The sequence below is a fragment of the Python bivittatus genome, unplaced genomic scaffold (assembly GCF_059951505.1).
Source record: "Python bivittatus isolate LINGU-HERP-01145 unplaced genomic scaffold, Pbiv_v1 ctg000410_np1212, whole genome shotgun sequence".
NCBI classification, from domain to species: Eukaryota; Metazoa; Chordata; class Lepidosauria; order Squamata; family Pythonidae; genus Python; species Python bivittatus.
The window spans coordinates 4,269,201-4,291,642 of record NW_028277067.1 but is presented as its reverse complement, the minus strand read 5'-3'; the positions used below and the strand labels follow the sequence as shown (position 1 = coordinate 4,291,642).

The 22,442-nt window shown below is 37.7% G+C and overlaps 1 protein-coding gene across 3 annotated transcripts in view; it reads left to right on the top strand.

Annotated features, from left to right (window-relative positions):
* KANSL1 (KAT8 regulatory NSL complex subunit 1) overlaps nt 1-22,442 on the top strand; it is a 136,676-nt gene that overhangs the window by 21,986 nt on the left and 92,248 nt on the right. For all 3 annotated transcript variants that reach the window (XM_025177636.2, XM_025177634.2, XM_007422380.4), the window contains exon 2: nt 5,907-7,293. In XM_025177636.2, coding sequence (XP_025033404.1) covers nt 5,990-7,293 — 1,304 coding nt within the window. In that variant the 5' untranslated portion in view covers nt 5,907-5,989. The remainder of the gene's footprint in view (nt 1-5,906; nt 7,294-22,442) is intronic.

The following is a 22,442-nucleotide window of genomic DNA, read 5'->3' as shown; positions in this document are numbered from 1 at the left end:
TTTTGGGTTGGGTTTTACCAATATGCTAATAAAACTCCCTTTTTTTGGCCAGATTCCGGTGAGCCTTTGAAAGTGTAAGAGAACTCAGTAATGGTGAGGTTCAGTAAACTGAAGGCCAGTGTGAAGACAGAGGTATTCTCTTTAAGAAAGCAAGGATTTAGCCTTCTGGGCAAGTTGTGTTCCACTCTGAAACATTAGATGTGCAATTTATAGTGTTCATAAACCACCTTTGTTAGTGGGTACCCAAATAACCTCTGACATAGAGTGTCTTTAAAGGTAAAGTTGGTTCACCAGCTGCAAAACTGTTCAGGACAGAATATTGGCGTGGTCTAGTAATCTCTTTTGAGGCAATAGTATTCCTGGGATAGACCGTGTTATACCACAGATTTTTTTCTAAATATCTGCTTTGCTTCTTTTCCACCTAATTTATTTTCTTGAAATATATCATTTTAAAAATTAAATGGGAACCTCATTCTTATTTCCAAAATTTCCTGTAGGTACTTCGTTGGAAGTATGTGCATTTGCTCCCCAAAAGACTGGAAAGCTACAGTAGTAGGAAACATCCTAGGGGATTTTCACAGCCTTGTCTTCTGATAAAAAGGTATTCTGTGACCAGCAAAACCTGTCAGGACAGGCATTTTGTGGGAGTGCTTACAATATGCTCTCAACATTTCAGATGTGTCCATAGGTAGAAAAAGATTACCTATTCTTACTGGCAGCCAGTACTAGATAGATCTTAAGCATCTACAATGATTTTTCTGTCCTAATGTCTGGTTTAGGACAGGGATAGCTAAAAAATTGCTGACCTCAGTTTCAAAATCTATGCAGATTAAAATCTTCAAAGGTCCTGGATGCTTGTGGTATATAAAAAGAGATGTGTAGTTCAATGGAGGAAGGCTTCAAGGTGACTGCTCCATTATTTTTTAACACCAGGTGAAACTTTCTATTGCCAGACCAGTCTCATTCTCTCTCTTGAAGTTAATTTAGCTGTATTACTGGTGTTGGATTTTTTTGGATTTTGTAGTATTGGTACTGTTGGTAAGCTGCCTTGAGAGAACCTATTTTGAAGAGAGGGGAATAAGTTGTGTAATTAATAAAATGACTTGTTTGTTTTACCAGATAACTTATTGCTCAATAAATGGCTAAAGCTTTAATTGCTTTTGCTCCTCTGACACTCAAATTTCTTCAACTGTGTCTCTGGGTATATTTAATGCTGAAGCATCTAGCCAGAGCTGTCTGCTTCCATTGTTAAAAGGGGCAGTGTGGACCATTCTTGGGTTTTGAAAAGCAGTCTCTGTTCTAATAAAGGATAAAATAAGCTTTCAAATATATTGTTATCTTCTATGTTGGGGAATGCATACAAGAGAAACATGCATTGATGAGAGCCACATACTTGATGCAGAAAGTGCCATAATGCAAATGGTTTCTTCATCATTGTAGATTTTACCTGGGTAGCATCAGAATGAAAAATGACTTATTTATGACTATTTATACTATGTCATGATTGTTGCATAGGAAATGAAAGAAAAAAGATCAATGTTTGTTTTTTAATTTTATCATATTTGTGTCAAATACTTTGTAGTGCTTAATAGCAATCTTTGATGTGTTTCTGTTGAACAAGTAAAAAGCAGATGGAAATTTAAACTACAGGACAGTGGCTAAGAGTAGGAGCTAAGAAAGCGATGGTTCAAGGCCTCTTTGATTTCTAAATAGTCTGACATAATCACTGCTAGAATTGTGCTTCTGGTTATTATTTTCAGTAATGGAGTATTAATATATTTAGTCAGAATAATGATTTTATATGATAAGCATTTTCCCAGCCTTCCCTCAAATAGGGACCGATTGGTTATGTAGATATTTCTCTTTCCCCCCCTCAGATTATATCATCAGGAAGCTAAGATAAATTGTGAGAGAGTGATGGCCCAAAGTTGTCCACTGAATGTGGATTTGAGTCTGGGTCTCTGTTCATACTAACCATTTTATCACACTGCCCACTTATTAGTGGATAAGGAAAATAAACAAAAGATTTACAGGCTACTGAGGGCTGTGGCAGAGAAAGTTTGGCATTATTTTATCTTGGCATCATTCTTTCACTGTTGGTATGGGAGAATAGTTACAAATATATAAGAATAGTTTAACAAGAACTTGTTTAAAATCTTGGTTAAAAATAATGAAAAATTAAATACAGTAGTTCTGCAAGATTGTTGTGTGAAAGGGAAAAGAATTAAAAAGTTGGACTCTGGAAACTGAACAGGATTAAAACTGTAATTTGTTACCTTTATCTACTTTTAACAACTAAATACACTAACTAGAAAGCTTATTCTCTTCATAGTGCTTCTCCTCTGCATTCTCCAAATTTGTTGGCTACATTTCCATAATCTCCAGCCAGCACACGCCATATTGGTTGTGGGATGATGGCAATTGACAATAAAAGATCTACAACTAATCAAAGAACATGCTCTTAATTGTATGTATTTTGCTCCGTCTTCAAAACAAATAGGAGAACCCAACATTTGTTGGAATCATGTCCTGCTATGTAAAAATGTGTAGGTATTGTGTCTGCGTGTGTGCCTTCAAGCCAGTTTTTGATTCCTGGCAATTAGTCTCTGCAGTTTTGTTGGCAAGATTTTTCAGAAGTGGTTTGCCATTGCCTGCTTCCTAGGGCTGAGAGAGTGTGACTGACCCAAGGTCACCCAGCTGGCTTTGTGCCTAAGGCAGGACTAGAACTCACAGTCTCCCAGTTTCTAGCCTAGTGCCTTAACCACTACAACAATGCCTTACTGGCTCTCGTAGGTGTAGTGTGAGCATGACTTAAAAACAAACCACTTAGTTCAGAATATGCTTGTGAAGGAGTGTTTGTCTATTCTATATAATAATTAAGATGTCCACAACTTGGACAAATATTGAGATCTCCAAACATCTCATCAAGGAATTTGTCAAGAAAGAAAGGGGCTGAATTAATGTTGAAGTAATCTTCTTTCCTGTGTGGGAAGAAGTGGTTATGTGAGAACTGAAGAAATGGTGCATTGTATCTGGTAAAGAAATAGGTAAGGAACTGAACATTACATTCTATGGTGGTGCTGAAAACTAGAGAGAATTTTTTCTAGAAAAGTGAATATTAAACTAACGCAGCCAAAGAGGATCATTAAAACATTCTTAAGCTACTTAATTCCAGTAGGTGCTTAAGTTTTATTTCAGAGATATGTAGTTGGATAGCTGTTTTTGAAATGTGCTTGTTTAGGTTAAAAGGCCACTAAGAATACAATTGCAGCAAGCTCTTACGAGCTTTATTCTTGTGGAAACATAAGGAAAGTTGGACTTCGATTTTTGTTAAAATACTTTGCTTTAGACTGATCATCAGTCAGTTTTAGATGTCATTTCTATGCTGGGATGAAGAAAAGAACCAGATAAGACTCAATTTTAGGAATATAAGGTTTCTCCTGTTCTTAAATACAGTGTGACATTTGTGGCCAGTGTCCTGATTGGAGCAGGTAACACATACCACAGATGTGACTTCCATGATTTGTTTTATCATGAGATGCTGAGGGATCCCCCTACTAACCAGTCAAAAGTTACAACCCATGATTTGTGCTTGTTCAGACAGTACAAGAAACAAACCATGGAAGAACTTTTTGCAGAATTCTTATCTCTTCCTCCTGCTAGGAGAGGTTAAGTGGAAGTGATTGAAAGTGCACCAGCATGCTTGCTCATTCACAGTAAGCCAAAATTCTTTGAAATTTTGGCCTGAAATTCATGAGCAAGACCTTTAGATAATGCTGTCCTCCCCAGAAAATCACATACATGAACACAATAAGAACATTTAACTTGAGTATATATTCAACATGCTTTTATAGACATGAATATCCTGGCTTGTAATTGTCCACCTGAGAGAACAGAATAAATACCAGTTATTCATCCCAATCCAGCAGTTTTGTGCCAAAAATTGCTTGAGAACAAAAGCTGTTTTGCTCATCTTGAATGTGGTTGAGCTGGTTGGCTGCATTGTTTGATCCCAAGGAGTTACATTTGACTCTTTTGTTCACAGCTATAGTTGGATTGGGCCTACTGTTTATACACGGACTCTTAGAGAGAGAAATGGGAACAAAGAATGCTATTTTATCTTACTTTGTGTCTAGTAAAGAGGAGCGGCAAGTGTAATGCCCTTATATAAATCTGTGGTACAGCTATTTTTAGAATACTGCATACAGGCCTGTCTCCCATTTAAACAATAGAACTGAAAAAGATGTTGAGATGGCAGGAGAGGGGAATTAAGGGTTTGAACTTTTCAGCAAGAAAAGGTTAAAACTTTAGGGGCTTATTAATTAATGGGGGCAGTTAAAGAGAATGATCAAGCATAGATAGGCAATTGGGTGCTGTGCACATGATTTGATTACAGTTTTCTCTTGTGATGAGACACTGAAACTGCCCATACTGACTTGGGGCTAAGTTGTTTAACATATTGGGAGAGCACTATGCTGCCATTGCTTGTATGAGATTCAGACCAATATGTTTGCAGTCATCTCTGACACTATGCACCTTTCTTAACATTCTCAGATTCTAATGAAGGTTTTAAGAGGCATTGTCTCATTGTTTGCTAAGTTCTGATTTAAGCTGGGAAAAATCAATACTATTGAGTTCATAATTTTTCTTTAGAAATATGTTAACTCATATATATAATTAAAAAATAATTTTCTTAGTCTTTATCTGAGGAAAGCAGTAGTTTGTATTTAGGATCAAGTTAAATGCAGGTGGAAATTCCCTTTTGTGAATCCTAAGAATTAAGATTCTTGACCTTTGGCAATGGAAAAGGGAAAGCCTCTTTTCATTAACACAAAATAACTCCCTTGGGTTTCTTTTTCTAAAGAAATGATTGCTCTTTATGCTAGGGATTTGATTCATGATCATGGCAACTGAGGGAATTTAGGTGAGTTCAGTTTTGATTCACTGGTGGAAAATACCTTTTTGAACTGGTTTTGTATTTAGTTTGGCTTCCTGCCACCCCTGGCAAGAGCGCTGCTGGCTTTTGCATCTTGCCTGCTTCAGTGGGCTGCCTCTGGAACATACAATATATGAGACATATTAGCTTCCCTGGGCTCTTCCAGCATAACCATGATTGTAAATTCTGGGACTTGAAGTACACTTGAAGATACCATGATTGGGGAAGGCTGAGCTGAACAATATTTAAATAAAAAATATATTTCATTTGTTAGATTTATATTCTTCTAATCATCAGGGAACCAGCTGAAGGTGACATACATAACACTCCCACCAGTTTTTCCCCACAGCAACCACCCTGTGATTAAGACAGGGCTTAGAGATAGTGATCTCTCCAAGTCATCTGGCAAGTTTTCATGGCTGAGCTTAGGCTTGAACCCTGGTTCTCCATCCCTCATCCAACATCTTAAATACTATACCACAGTGGGTCTCATATGTAGCTTTGTTCTCTGTTTTATTCAGAACTTGTCTTTCCCATTGTAGATTCTTCCATCATTTGGCCACCCACAGTTTTCCCTCAGCCTTTCAGATTTCGTAGCCACACAGTAAAAAGCCACTTGAAGGGCACCATGTTGGAGAAAGCTTTCTTACTGCATTTATCCGATATTTGGTTGCTTATCATTTGATCAGTGATTTCACTTTCTGTTCCTGCTTTATATCCTTTGGTTACTTCACTTCACCATTTTTGGCATTTAAGAAGGTGCTTGCATTTCTGTTCATGTTGTGCTGTATGCCTTTCCATTGGATATTATAGTGACTAATTCGGATAGGAAATCTGTCATTATTCAGTGTGTCTGATGAATAGGTATATACAAGCTCTCTGTAACTGACCAAAATGTACATAACAAATAACTTGTTGTTTCTGTTTTGCCAATTCTACACTTCTAAATTTTATCTGCTTGTTTTTTTAGGCTGCTCTCTGGCAAGGCAGAAAAATACAGCAGAGCTGGCCTCTGCAACGGGAGAGGCTGGACTTCCCAACTCTCTGTGCTGAATGGCTACTATGGCGCCCGCTCTCACTGACGCAGCAACTGAAGCTCACCACATCCGGTTCAAACTGGCTCCCCCATCCTCCTCCCTGTCTCCTGGCAGTGCCGAGAAAAACGGCAACGCCAATAACATCCTTGTTGCCACTAACGGCACCAAAAGGAAAGCTGAGGATTCTAGTCTAGATTTCCGAAATAATTCTACAAAAGAAGAGCTGGGAAAGCTGCAGCCCTTGGTAGCATCTTATCTCTGTTCAGATGTAACATCTGTTCCTCCAAAGGAGTCCTTGAAACTGCAAGGGGTTTTCAACAAACAGACAGTCCTTAAATCTCATTCTCTGTTGACTCATCCTTTCTTGAAAACTAGTGACCTGTTGGGAAGGCCACCAGTGTTGGAGATTTCCTTGGAAAACCTAAAAACCATGAGTACAAGTAATCAAACACCTTTGCCACAAACACCTGTCAATGGCTTGGCTAAAAAATTAGCTAAGACCAACAGCTCTGACCATGAAAGCTCTGTTTCACTTAATGGTGGGAAGAGTGCACCTTCTTCTGCGACCCTCCAGGATGTTGATTCAAATAGACCTGGAGGTTCTGATTTGGAGGATCTGAAGTCTGGTTTGAGCAATTTCACGCTACCACATAAAAGCCCAGATGCAGAGCATGATGCCCCACTTAGCAATAATGGCATGGCAAATAAACATGACCACAGTTCCCCAGAGCAGCAGAGTGGACTTGAAGCGGGTGGAGAGAACAGGTTGCTTTTGTTATCTGGAATGCCTGTTTGTTCCGAGCTTGGAAGCAGTAAGCCAGAGGAACAGAAGATCTCTCTGCCAAACAGTTCCTTTAGCACTCTAGATTCAGATATGAGGACAAAGGTGCTGTTGCGGAGGCAGGCAGACATTGAGAATCGTGCTCGCAGGCTGCAAAAGCGGCTGCAAGTGGTGCAGGCCAAGCAGGTAGAGCGGCACATTCAGCAACAGCTTGGTGGATTTTTAGAGAAAACTCTAAGCAAGTTGCCTGCTTTGGACTCCTTGAGACACCGGAGTCAGCTAATGCTGACCCGCAAGGCAGAAGCAGCTCTGAGAAAAGCTGCAAATGAGACAAGTACCTCAGAAGGACTGAGCAGCTTCCTAAAAAGTGACTCTATCTCAGAAGAACTAGAGAGGTTTACTGCCAGTGGGATGGCTAACCTGCGGTCTTGTGAGCAGGCGTTTGATTCTGATGTCACAGACAGCAGCTCTGGTGGAGAGTCTGATATTGAAGAAGAGGAACTGACCAAAGCAGACACTGAACAGCACCATGTACCCCTGTGAGTAACATGAAGTGTTACGGTTTCTTTACAGTTTCTAATGCTCTGCTTTTCAGACAAGTTTTGTCTCACATCAGTGTTGTTTAACGGACAGCTTAAAACCAGGAGCAAGCAAACTGCAATACCACAAATTAGTTTTAGAAGTGGAAAGTCTGTTTGCTTCTAAGTTATATGAGGTGTAATTTGCCTAAAATAGGTTTCCTGCAATAGAAAAGTTATTTAATGGCGATTGATAGTAGATTGATAGTATCTTACATAAATTAAGTTACATTTGGTTGAAGAGAATAACCTCTTTTAACTATTAATGTGGCTGAGAATGGCCAAGGATCCTTATTGCTTTTTAACAAAGAGAATCCAGTCTACAGTTTTATTCTATGATGGGACCATGGGTAATAGCAGAGAATTACTGTGCTTACAAATGAATGATTCGGGACATGGCAGAAGTTGTTGCATTGAAGTTGTTCATGCTTCTATCTAAATCTAAGCTTCTGTGAGTATGAAGCAGGGACGGATGTTGTGATGCTGTACAGATATTTTTGACTTCCAGATCCCAACTGCGCCAGTTAGCATGAGAAGACAACTTGGAGATTGTAATTTGCATTGTCGGGGTGGGTGGGTGGGTGGGGCAGGGGGTTATCAGGTTCTGACTCCTGGCATATGAAACATTTTAGATGATAAAAAATTGAGACCATTCTTTGTCATGTTAAGTAACAACGCATGAATGATTTTAAGGTGTGAGAACTTGTGCAGTAATGTCCTCATGATCTGTGTCCTGTTTGATAAATAATAAGCAAGAGGTACAAACATGAATGATACCTTTTTATAGAAATAGAAAAGATAGGGTATGCAGGAGAGGGAGAAAATGTGATAATAGACTTGATGAAGAATAAAAGAAAAATTCAAGAGGTTAAAATGGTATAGACTGGCTTTGTTGAATGAATGAGTGAAGTTTGTTCTCTTTATTGAGTAAAGCTCTATTTGGGGTTCTCCCCCCCCCCCCCAGTAATGAATCTGTAAATAGATTGCCATCTGGTACTTATCCCACTGTAATGGCACTGAAGATTTCTGATAAGAGGCATTATTGTAAGCTTTCAGTCACAAGTTAGTAAGTATTAAAGCTCTGGATCAGCTAAAGTGAATATCTTAATACATTTTGATGTGAATGAGCTGTACTAGAACTGTGGATTGATTAGAAAAGGCGGTACTCTGTTTTTATTTTTGTCTTGTCACAACCTAATTGGGGGAGTGACTAGCCTCTAATGGAAAGTTACGGGGACTTCAAGAACTAGTCTGTCCTGTAGGTGCGCATTTATTTATGTACTGAAAAACATCTAGACCAGCTTCTGTGATTTTAAAAGAGATGGCAAAAACCAAAATCTTAAGTGGTTCCTCTAGGAGTGAGCAGCATCAGCCTTGTAGGAATCTATTTGTTCTTTTTAAAAATTTGCTGTAGCTCCAGAATTCACCAGTTGCAGCCACATAATATGGCAGCCTAGATATTGAGATAGTCAAACAATGTTGGTTCAGAAAAAAGAGTCTGATGGCTTGGGCTGGTGGTTTGTAGGAAAAACACTTACTTATCCATGCATAACATTACATGAGGTCTAGAAATCCTCGTTGTTAGTAAGGAGTAACATACATGATGTGAGGGTATTACAGGCCAGCTTAATTTAATTTAAACACAGTGTCATAAATGCTGGACTGAAAGATTTAAATAACATGAATATCTGTGCACTTACATGCATCTTTAGATGTACGCTAAATCATATTGAAGAATTTGGGAAATATAAACTTAGCAAAGACTCGATAGTGTTTGTTTTGCTGTGATCTTTATTACAGAGAGGTTAGTGTGGGGATAGGCTTCTTCAAAGTGCATAGCAGTATTTTGCTGAGGCAGGCTGGAAAAAGAATAACTAGCTGATTATGTTGAAATTTGAATGGGTCTGAACAAATGCAGTAGTTGGACCAAATCTCTTATGTTATATTAGTAATTACATCCATGCAGAAAGACAAGGAAAATGTAGAACTTAACTTTCAAGTTTAATATAAGATCATTCCAACTGTGGAGTTGAAATGTGTTTAGTTGTATTTAAATAAGATGCAGCGTGATTGTTAGTTCACATGTGTGTACCCTGTCATTTTCAGTGTTTGGTACAATATGATTGTCTCTAAGCCATATATACCTCTGAAAGAAAGGATTTATGTGGGAATAGCTCAACTGCCTTCAGTCACAATTTCTTCTCTAGCCTGGAGATCTCTGCATCTTTTTGTTAATAAATAATGAACATTTGGACAACCAAGTTAATAATAGAATATTCTGTAATTATACTGTGTTTTCCTTTTTTATGCTTTGAGCTAAAAAATTAAATTTGTTTCTTTTGATTGTGACCCTCTATTTTTAGTGTGCTCAATTGATGGGCTCCCATGTGTGCTTGTTTTCAGTTTTCAGTGAGTGAAGGCCAGTTTTATTCACTTTAGATCTTAGTTTGCTTTAAACACAGCATTAATATACAGTAATTGGCTGAAATAAAATAGTACTTCTCTTACTAAGAATGATCTTTTTTTTTATTTTGCAGCCACTATTTTAATTAACTTTATTTTCACTTGCACCTGCCTGATTCATGTTAGATGTCTTTAAAATAAACGTATAATCAGGGTTTGCTTATTTCAGAGCTCTGACTTTGGAAGGGGGCAGTTATACCCATTTTAAATTTTGAGAACATAGTCGCTCTCATAGCATGTACTGCTGTGGAGAGCACGGCATTCATTTACCAAAAGGCAAACTGATGAAGTTGTTTCTTGCCACCCACTTTAGTTCATCAGGATATTCATCTTTTCCTGGGTAAATGAGTACATTCCAGACAAGCCACCTACCATTTTTAATTCCTAAGAATGCCTGTGGAGTCCATGTGGGATCCAGAAGTATTCTTAATAAATATGATGCTTGCAGTTGTGTTCTGCTACCCATTTTAATTTAATTTTAATTTAAAAGAATCCAAAATATATATTAGGAGGAGTCTAGTAGAAACCAAGGGATCGTTTCTTTTGTAAATGCTCTAGAGCATTAGGGCTTTTCCTTTTAATTTTCCTGTTTTTTTCACTGACACTATATGGGTCAAACTTGCATGCTGATTATTTTTATCGGCATTTAGAATTTAAGATTATTAAATTCTCAGCGCTAGCATCCAGTAATTGATTTGTTTTCATCTGACTGATTTGATTGAAAGCGGTGGTTTATAAACAGTTCATTATATTATTCCTAATTAGTTTGGTATTGCTAACATTTTAAAAAGAGTTGCAAGTTTTATTTATTTACTTAATCACTTTATGTAGCCACCCATCTCAACAAGTGACTTTGGCAGCAAACAATGTTAAAAGTAAAAATGACAATGACAATAACAACTACAAAAATTAGATACCTAGCAGCTGAGAGAAATACAGCAATCATTAACACAGACAGGAGATGGGTCTCTTCACACACTTGGGGGCCTCAGACTTGGGCACAGAACCAGGTCTTTAGGGTCTTATGAAAAGCCAGCAGGGTTGGGGCCATCCTTATCTCCGGAGGGAGAAAGTTCCAGAGGGCTATATAAATTGATTAAATAAATTTTGATTCATAGATTGTTTTTTAATAAGAGTCATTTTTTAATCAAAGGGGATGAACTTTAATCAGATGTATAGTATGGTAAAGGGACGTGTATTTTTGTTTTAAGCAAACTATATTGTTACATTTCCATACAAAAATTCTATTGCAGAAGTTTACAATGGAGATGGGCAACTTTAATCACATCTCCACTGGTGATCATATCTCTGCTGCCGCTCCATTCCAGTTTGCTAGATGAATAGATGCAGAGACTGCAGAAAGAGTATGAAACGGATGGTAGGGAGAGAATAGATGGTTTCTTCTAGTTTTGGCTCTAGGTTAGCTATTCCTTCATATACCATTGATGTGCAGCCTCCCATAGTTTGTCCCAAGGGAATTCAGGACTGGAAAATAAAGTGTCCAGATTCTGAATATGTGTGGTGTTGAATTAATTAGTAGAAGTTCTTAATTTTCTCCAGGAACAGTATGGACTCTTCCATACTTTAAAGAGGGCCCCTCTAAAGACCTTATAGCTGACACATGTCTTTAATCCATCGTCTATCTATAGTTATTAAGTAAACCATAAACTCTGATTTTTCAAAATAATCTCTGATTTGCAAACCACTGGAATCACATAACATGCTAAATCAAACCATAATTGCATTATGGCTTTGTGAAGTAGATGTGTTCAGGGATTGAATTCAGCATGTAAAATTATTTATTCCATTGTATGTTTTCTTCCAGTGTAAGAGAATTTGACCATGGCCTGGTTGCATATTAGTTACCTTCCTTCCTCAACCTGACATCCTCCAAATTCAGTGGGACTGCAACTCACAGAATTTTAGGATATGCTATTCAGGAACTTCATGAAATTCCAAACATATCTTAATAGGGCCAAGTTGAGGAAGGGTGATCTAAAGCTTTAATGACTACAAAGACGGAGAACCCAGAATACAATTTTCTGATTAGAAATTAGGTGCACTTTGGGCAATAAAGATGAAATATGACTACATATTGCAAGTGCAAAAATTACTCTTTTGGGGTTACAGTAGCAGTAGCAACTTAAACATGACTTTCTAGACACAACCAAGCCTAATCTAGCAAATGCTGTTTTGCACTGTGACAGTTGACCAAGTGCTTAATTTTATTTATTTGAAATGAGCCGAAGCTATGTGTGTGAAAATAGAGTCCAATGTTTTGAAACAAGCCTGCTGGCCACTATTACAGTTTTACCAAACCAACACTGGTGGCTGACAGATCTTATGTTCTAAGGACATAAGAGTCCAACAGTATGCAAAGACCTTTAGTTTCTTTGGTTGATCAAAATGAAAGGAAACAGTTGCATAAAGGAAGGGTGGTGGGGCTGTCATGTTCCCACTGTCCTGCTCAAGCTTTTCCTGTCTATGTATTGAGCTTTCAATCAAAGGAAGAGGCTATAGGTTCACACATTACACTAAGCTATACTTTTAAACCATGGTTTGTAGAACAAACCACAATGGTTGGATTTATTTCTGTAGCGATAAGCCAAAAATAAACTGCATTATGGTTTAGCACAAGTAATCTTGCGATCCTGTGGTGGCAGAGGCTGCATGTCACTTTCTTTAGCCCAAACTATTTCACAAAATTTCTGTTGTGGGGAAGCATTAGAGGAGGGAGTGTAATGTGTGCTGCCTGAAAGAAAAGGGGTATAAATATAAGAAATGTTACTGGAGGGGTAGGGGTTGTTGCTTGAAATAGGCAGGATGGTGATGCCAGATGGGTGGGCTATGTCATTTTCATTGACAGGAATTTATTTTCCTGTCAATGAAATTTCTTTCTTTTTTTTTTAATCTCCCTTTGATTTATACATTGTGTGCCAAATTTAAAGCATATGCTGACTCATAATGGTACTATATCTCGCCACTGAATTTAAGTATAGGAACTGCATGTTGCTTGTCCCTAGTTTACTGTAATGGGTAAACCCAGTTTATATGCCTATAACAAGTTCCCCTCTAAAAGAGCTTGGATTGGGTTTTTTTAATGGGTGGGAGAGATCTCTCCAATGATTATTTTTAGCATGATCTGGATACCGGAGATGGCATATTGATGTTTCTAATGTCAGTGAAATTGGAAACAAACTTAGAACCAAAAAAGGGCAATTTTGAGGCAGCTCCACACCAGTGTTTAAGAAGCTGATTAATTTTTATCAATAATAAGGAAGTGAAACCTTACTTGAAAGTCACAAGGCAATATTTGCCTCCTGAAAAAGGATACAAATAGACAACAGGTAGTCCTTCGGTTACGACAGCAATTGGGACTGGGAACTCTCACTAAGCGATGTGATCATAAAGTACGACATCATGTGACCATGTCATTTAGTGATGGAAATTCTGGCAGTCCTGGTTGCTGTTAAATGAGGACTGTGAAGATCGTTAAGCAAGGATCTCACATGATTGCAACTTCTGACTTCCCGATTGACTTTTGCTTTGGAAAATTGCGATCACGTGACTGCAGCTTGCTGTGCCATTGTAATTGTGAGCCAGGCATCAAGTGCCTAGATTGTGATCATGTGACTGCAGGGATGCTGCGGTGGCTGGAACTTTGAGGGGCTGTCATAAGTCCCCCTGGTTCAGTGCTGTTGTAACTTTGAACAATTGCTGAACAAATGGTCGTAACCCTAGGACTACCTGTATTCAGTAGTTGCCAAGAAAAATCCTAGCTTCTAGATTGGGAACCAGCACATAAAAAGGTGGGGAAAAGGTGGTTCTCCATAACTGTGATGCTAGTTGAAAAACAGAGTTTGCATCTGTAGACAAAATCAGAACTAGAATATTCTGGAGCTATGGGTAAAAGCTGGGATTTGTACCTTTTGAGTGTTGTCTTGAAACTTGTGTCTCTGCACAATCTGACCACTGTTTGACTTAGATGAATCTGTTGCTCTGTATGTAAAGTATCTGATAATGCTAGTTTTCCTTTTTGTTTACAATATTTATCTTGCTTTGCCTTCTCTTCTATAAACAGTATCTGAGTAACAATTTCAAAATCATTCTTGAATCCAGTACAATTTATCTAAACATGATGTAGAATCATGGAGCTCTCATATTTTGGATTATAAGTCACAAGTAGGGTTTGTGCTGGTTTGAATTACATATAATGCTCCAGGAAAGTGAAAGGTGGTTTGAACATTCCTGTATTATTTCGTATTTTAAAAGCTGAATTTTTAGAATAGTTATTCTGTAGGAGCTCAGGTTTTGATCTGTCAGTTGTCTGTAATGAAACCAGATCTCTTACCTCCACCAGGAATATTTCTCAACCAAAAATTTGTCCAAACATATCCAGATCCATCCAAAGCCAATTTTATTGCTCTTTCCCTCTCCACAACCCACCATGACTTAGCTATACATTAAACAAATATTGCAGGCATCTTTTGGAAGTCATAATCAGATCATTATAAGTATTGATGAAACTAGAGTTGATAAGCTACATTTTTCATAATTTATTTTTGTAACACAGTACTGTAGCACCCCTCTATAAGCTGCATTGATAAAACATTCTAAAGGATTTTGCTTTTTCACTCTGTTTTAAAAGCACTTATAAATTGAAAACTGTTTGCTGTTGAAAACTCTGTTGAGCTTGGTTCTTTTGTCTTGCCTGAACTTGGGCTTATGTATTGCATTGTCAGATGTACATTTTATCAGCTTTAAACAGATTAAAAGAAACTACGGATGGAGGCCTTGAATTGCTGTATATATTCTGACAAGAATTACTACATAGGAGCTGGCATCTGCTTTTTTCTTGCAGGATTGGAGATCCAGGCAGAAATATTATGCCATTTTGAAATGGCTGAATGGTCTAGTTATAGAATAATTGTATTTTGATTATTAGGAAGTAACTTTCCAGAAAAGCTTCTCTTTCAGCACAAGCCCCAGCTTCCTCTACGGATGTTTGCTGTTCTGGATCGTCATAAAATATTTTGTAATTTATTTTCTAGCTTTGAGGTGGCAGTAGTGGTATATTGCCTTCTAATAACTCAACTTAGGAATTGACTTCCTGAACACTGAGGTGGAAACATAATTTTTGGACATGTCTAGAGCACTACTTTTTAGCTGCTAATTAGAAGAAAATGCAAAAAAAAAGTTTTAATTTACACTTCTGGTTCTTAAATCTTCTGAACTAATGATGGTAGCTATTAAACCTATTTGTTTACATTTGTTCCCCAACTATCCTAATTTAAGGCTACAAAAGTTGTATATCATTGCTTTCAACAATACACTCTGTTCCATTGAGATGGATTATGTTCATGCATCAATCAGTGTTATAATGTTTGCTTTTGAAATAGTGTATTTACCAATTCAATAATTGTGGTTTATAATTACAGGTAGTCCTCATTTAGCAACCATAGTTGGGACTGGCAACTTGGTCGTTAAGCAAAGTGGTCACTAAGTGAAACTGACTGTGCTTATGATCTTATTTCAGCTTTCCTTTGCTTTACAGACATGCAGAGACCGGCCCTAAATGTGAGGATTGGTCGCAAAATTACTTTTTGATCACCATTGTAACTGAACAGTCGCTATATGAGGCTGTTGCTAAACAAGGTCTACTTGTAATGGTTCAGCTTAATGCAGTGTGTGAAACCAGCCATTTGGGTGTTTCAGATTATAATTAAAGTAAAGCATGGCTTATCCTTACTGCCCAGTTGGACATGTCTAAGATAGGAATGTAAAGAATTAGAACTAAATAAGAGTGAAAATAATTATTACAGCAGCATATATGGGATGTATGTGACTGAATAGCTCAAAGGTCTTGCATTCTTACATACTAATGGACCAATTAGTTGGACTAATAAATAGGCCTACTTGAGCAAACTTGTGTACTTTTTTTGGCCCAGACACTTTACCTGGCTTTTTATTGATGTGCAAGGAGCTGCTTACCTTTATAGTCTTCCCAAATGTAGTTAAGAGGGATTTCACAGATGTTTCCTTAAGAGTACCTGGAAGTTTTACTTTCTTATATCAGTTTCCCCTTTTTGCCCTTGTAGATTTAATGCTGCCAGTCAAGAGTAAATGGAATAATTTTCATCTGACCAAGAATTGTTAACATTCTTAGGATTTACAAAATGGCAAAACATTAGCAAAATCTAGGACTAATTGTGGCACCCAATTTGGAGTTATAGGAGTGATTTTTATCCGTAAAATTCAGTGGATATTCCGACTGTGATATCTGCAGAACTAATGTCTTCATCTTCTTGAAAAAGTCTTTCAGTATTCAGAAAAACTGCTACAGAGATGAATAAGTAAATGTGGTGGAGGTGAAATGCAGTGTTTCTATTGCCATCACCTGCACAGATAAAATTGTAATGTGAGCACTTTCCTTCTTTAGTTGGATTCATTCTAAATCTTTCTCCAATTCCACACAAGCTTTTGCACTATTTTTTTCTATTAAATCCTACTTTTCAGAATTGACTGAGAGGCAGCAGAGAATATCTGAATGTAATCATGTTGGGAACTTGATTAATTGCAAATCTAGTTGCATTTAGATATGAATTGTGTTGTCTCTAAATTCAGCTTAATTTATATGTAGCATTTTGGTTGACCTTTTGCAACCTGTGTCTAGATCGGTTTGGAGGTGTACAGGAAGAAATTGTGACAGCGATTGGCTTGTGCTTGTTGGATTTCCTACCAAAGAGTTGCAGTAGCAGATTCCCCTGCTCTATATTTTGAAATGAAGAAATAATTTAGATGCTAGTCTTGCAAACATATATTTAGAATAGTTATTTTGATTTTATATGTGCAACTGTTTTTGCTTAGGGGGAGTGTTACTGTACATTGAACCCTTGTGTTAAGAAAAGCAGCAACTACAAATAATACAATGCTGTATTTTTTCCAAGCAAATTTGCATAGCATTTATTTTACCTTTAAATCATTATAATATGTGAGGCTTTGAGTTTTAGCCTCCCCCCCCCTTTGATAATGCTATCTTATACATGATATAAGATACATAATACATATAACTGGAATGCATAGGATCTTCATTTTAGGATTCTGCCTGTGTTCTTCATGATGTTGCAGCTGCTGTCTGGCCCAATGTCATGTGCAAATATTGAGTCAGTGGGCTGAGGTGAATTAAACAGCAGTGGTCATATTACTCATGTTCAGCCGTGGTTCATTAAATTGTATTGTGGGAATTCATCTGTTCATCTTTTAATAGTGTAAATGTCCAATTAAAATAATAAGATTTATGAGGCATTACTACTTGGAAAAGGGGCTTTAGGGGTGGTGATTGAAGTGCTCTGAAATTAGGGCTCATCTCCCATATCAGTTGCCATTGATAAGCCTAATCCTGGAAGGTATGTAAGCCTTTCCTCCTTTTTGCTTTCAAATTTGGTAAGAAAAGAGTTGTCATACCTTAAAGAAATTAAAACCAATTCCCAAATGAAACTTTCACATGTGTTTGGTTGCTCCAAATGTCTTTCTGTTGCTTTTTTCCCCTGTCCCATATTTAAGCTCAACTATTTGTAGCTATTAGCAGCTTCTTTTGCAGATGTTACATAGCAATTAAAATTGGTATGGTATATATTTTGATTGTTTTTAATTGTGGTAATTAATTTAGGATTGAAGGGCTATATAAGCCCAGAAAGTAATAAAAAAATATTATTTTATGAACCAGAAGAAAATTATTTAAAGTAAACGTCTTTGTGAAAGTGAGAATATTTTCTGTATGATAAAAACTATTTTTAATTACTTTGCTTTATTTATTGTTGAATTGGATTTATTTGATCGGGCCTAAATTGTCAAGTCTGATTTCTTATTTAATATATTTTTTTAAATAAACCTGTTAAATGAGAACTTGATGAACTTTTTCAAACTCTTCTGCTCTCGATTTATTAGGAGCTGGTACCAACATTTTAGGTGGCTATCCTGTAATGTATTTCAGATCCTTAAACTCCAGCATCAGCTTTGTAAGAATTTTGGTGGTCATATAATTGTATTTGTCCTAAGCCTGTAAGATAGTTTTTTTCAGCTATACTTAATATGACTTCCATTTATCTATTGCAGGTGGTCCTCATTTAATGACCATTAATTCAGCAACTGTTCAAACTTATGATAGTGCTTAAGTAGTTACAGCCGTTGCAGCATCCTGCAGTTGCGTTATCGCAATTTGCGACCTTCCTTGCCAGCTTTCCACAAGCAAAGTCAATGGGGAAGCCAGCAGGAAGTTGCAGGTTGTGGCCATGTGAGGTCTCCACTCAACAACCTGTACAGTTCTCGTTTAACGATGGCAACCCAGACTGCTAGAACTGTCTTTGTAAGCGGCACTGTCACGTAGTTTTTCAACTTATGACCGTGTCACATAACGATGGAGTTTCTGGCTCCAATTAACATCATTAAATGAGGACTACCTGTATCTATATTTAGTAATAACATGTATATATCCAGATCCAGATATCTGTAAGCATGGTTAGATTCTGTCTTTTTAAAATAATTTCTGATGGAACTGATGTTAATGATTATCTTGGCATAGCATCAACATCAGATTCTGGCAAAGTGCAGGAGCACTGCTCTTGTATTTTGGCCTCACCTATTCTGGTACTTTGGTATAAAAATACCTACTTTTGATCTTACTTATTCAATAGGTTTTTATCCTGCCTTTCTTCCAGAAGCTCAAGAGAGCCTACATAGCACTTATGTCCACAACAGCTAACCTGTGAGGTAGTAAGGGAGCATGATTGGAAAAGTTATCCAGGGTTTTCTTCCTTTTCTGTGAAGCTTCTTAAAAATGAATGCCCATTTGATTTGTATATTGTTTTAACACATAACAGTTCTATAATTAAATGAAATATACAAATCAAGACCCTTGGATCTTGCTTTTAGGCTAACTTTTAGGACATTGTTTAGGAGCTATCATTGTTTCAAGAGTCTTGGTGGGTATAGCTTTGATTTGATTGCTTACCACTTGGTAAGACTTGGTTCATGAATGTATGTAATGAAGGTAATGTAATGAATATAAGGCTGCTAATGCTTCAATCCAGTATTTCCCTGGGTTCTTTTTCTTAACAGCAGTTCTTCATTTAAAAGGAAATCCTCTTTCCATTCCCAGTTAAAATATATAGGGAAACATATAGAGAAGTCTATAAAATATAAGGTTTAAACACTGAAAATGTCCAATGACCACTTGTTCTTTAAAAAAATGCACCATGAAATAGATTTATCCAGAACTTTCTCCTCTATTGTAAATCGCATTGTCTGTGACATTAGAATGAGAGATGAACTTCATTACAACAGAATTGGTTGAACTGAACTTCACCCCTCCATTGCTAAAGATTGATTGATTGATTGATTGATTGATTGATTGATTTACAGACTGTATTTATATAGCTGCCCATCTCACACAAAGTGACTGGCCAGATACTTGACTAATTTCTTTTAAAATGACACTTTCTTTGTGTGTTTGTGAGCCCTTAATTGTTATATCCTTCAGTGTCATTATAACTTATACCAGCTTACTGGCATTTGCTATAATGGAACAAATTAGTGGAGACTGTTATCCTGTGACTGTGGTCTGATTTTAAGAAAAACTTTGTTTTTAATATACAGTACTATGAATGGGTATTTTAAATTCTGGTTCATTGTGCATTATTCATTTGTTTGTTTGTTTGTTACATTTGTATTGTGGCTCATCTCACAAATGTGACTCTGGGTGGCTCACAACAATTAACAACAATTAAAACAATAGAAATACAACTATCCTAAAAACCATGATTAAAAATTCAGTAAAACATATTCAATAAAACATAATCACAGTCAGCTGGTGAATATAAATCATACATCCATTTAATAATGCCATTGCCAAGTCCCACCATTACTGCCAGACCCCCAGGCATGATGGCACTGCCGAGTCTTCAGGCCTTTTCTAAAGGCCAAAACGCAATAGGTGCCAATCTAAGTTCCAGGGGAAAGCGGTTCCAAATAATGCTGATTTTTAGGAAAATACTTTAATTCTTGGAATCAGGTAGAAAAATACTGATGTTCATTCTGCCTGTTGGGATTGAAATCTTGCATAGTGCATGCTTTGTTTAGTGATATGATTCACTTTTAAGAATACATCTAAAGATTACATTTTCTAATAGAGATTGTGATAAGCTGATAAAAAAAACACAAGCGCAGAATGATGTATAACCATAACTAGATAAAAGTGGGTAAAAAAATTAAAAACTTTGATGAAAACATTTCTGTGTTCAAAAGGATAATGTTGAGCTAAAACTTCCATATATATGCTGCATGCAAAAGAGAGGTATGGATCATTATTTTAGCATTTTTTAGGATACTATTTTTTCTTGTTTACTTTCTTTAAAAAAATCTGTAGGAAAGTTTCCCTCTTTAAAGAAAGTCAAACAGGAACTTTAGATTTGGTATCTCTCAAAATTTCCTAAGTCAGTTCATATTTCATTGGCTTTCAGAGAAAGAATTGGCAGTCTCTTGTCAATTAATCAATAAAACAATGTAAAAGGTTGCTTTGTTGAAGCTTTTTTTAATATCAAAATGAAAATCAAATTTAATTTTGTTTGTTCATTACTTTTATGTGGCTAAAATTTGTGTTTCAAAAATGATGTTCATTTTATAGTTCATTACATTATCTAACTCCTGTATTACAGTGTACTTGGTACCGGGTGATACAATTCCATGTATGTAACTTTAGCACAACTCCCTCCACCTCTGATGCCTGCGGGATGTGTGGATTGCAACCATTTCACCCTTAGATACATTGGCTGAAGACAACAGGAATTATAGTCAAAGATATCCTGGAGGAACTGCATAAGAAAAGAACCTGTCATTGTATCCACTTCTTAATTTCACATTTGGTATAGGTAGTCTTCAGGTTATGACCATCCATTCAGTGACTGAAGTTATGCTGGTGCTGAACGAATGGTAGTTAAGACTGGCCCTCAAAGTTTTGCTATTACAGCGCCCCTGCAGTCACGTGATCACAGTTTGGGCACTTGGCGACCAGCTTGCATTTACAGTCGATTATAGTGTCCCATGGTCATGTTTTCCTGTCCTGTGCAAACTGCCTCTATTTTGCTTCCTTTCACCTGCCTGTCTCCCACCAATCTCTGCCCTTCTGGCTGCCCTGCACTCTGCCCCCTACCCCTGCTGTCTCCATTGCTCCCCCCCCCCACTTAGCTTCCTCCTCCTGTGGGCCCAGGATCCAGGTACTGGGCGAGGGCACAGCCTCAGAGCAAGCACGACAGGGTAGTGGAGCCTCATCTGCAAAAGGGCCAGCAGCTTGCTTCTCTCCCCCCACCTTTGCCCTTTTGGCTGTCCTGCACTCTGTCCCCCCGCCGCTCCCAGAGAACTGGCCTGCAGGCTTCTGCGAAGGGCCAGCAGCTTCTAATGCATTGAAGTCCACAGGCCAGTTCTCCAAGAGCACCTCCAGCGCATGCTCTGCAGCTTGCATTGGAAGCTGCTGGCTCTTCACAGGGCTTTGCAGGAGGAAGGCTGGGCTGAGTGAGCAGAGGGCCTGCGGGTAGGCTCTGTGGGCACTGGGCTCGCCTCCATCCCTCACTGAAGCCCACAGGCCAGTTCTCCAGGAGTGCTTCCAACACAGGCTCTGAGAAGCCCTCCTACTGCCACCTCCAGTTCTGCCACCACTCCAAACAGTGCCTCCTGCAAAGCTGCCACCTTCATCTGGGCAGCTGCCGCCGTCTCCTGCCTTACCTGCCAACAGAGCGTGCTGTGCCTCACCAGCCCATCCTGTTGCACTCTCCATGTTGCTAAGCGGTGGAGTCACATGATGTTTTGTGTAACAGCCACTTCGTTTACCAACAGAAATTTCAGTCCCAATTAAGGTCGTAACCTGACTACATGTACTAACTTTAATGAGTTGTCGAAGTAGAAAGAGAGAGATCGTGTACATGTGAGGGCAGTAGAAATGACACATTTTTCCTCAGATCTGTTTGACTTTTATTGTAACACAGTTCAACCATGCATCAATAGTGATATCAGAACAGAAAATATCAGATAATATTTGGATGTCAATGGAGAGTGCTGATTAGGCATATTAGATCTGTCATTGGAAAAGTATAGATGCCTTAAGAGTACAATTATTTGGGGTTTGGATGTGCATATGTATCATGCTTCTGTTCCTCAGAAACCAGTGCGTGAGGGCAGTCTGATAATTAGCCACCTAGTTGTACCACTGTTTAAGTAGTGCAGCAGGAACAGATGGAAGAAAAATGTTTGAAATATCAAACTCTTTGCTACTTGTACTTCAAAGATTGCTTTCATACACTTGGCTCTCCTTTTGGTGAAGCACAAGAATAAATTTTGTTAATGTGATATTCAGTAGCCGGAACATTTAACTGGTGTAATATAGGCACAAAGAAGAGGAAAACCAGAACTACAAGTAGGGATGTGTGTAAGAGAGGGTGAAAAAAATCATAATGCTTCCTTTTAACTTGCCACCAGAGGAAGGAAGATAAGTAACCTTTTTGAACTGGTTAATTTGGAAAGTTGGAAATTTTAAAAAAAAGAAGAGGTGAAACATGTTATAGATGGAAAATTACTTCATGTACAAGCTTCTGGCCTCT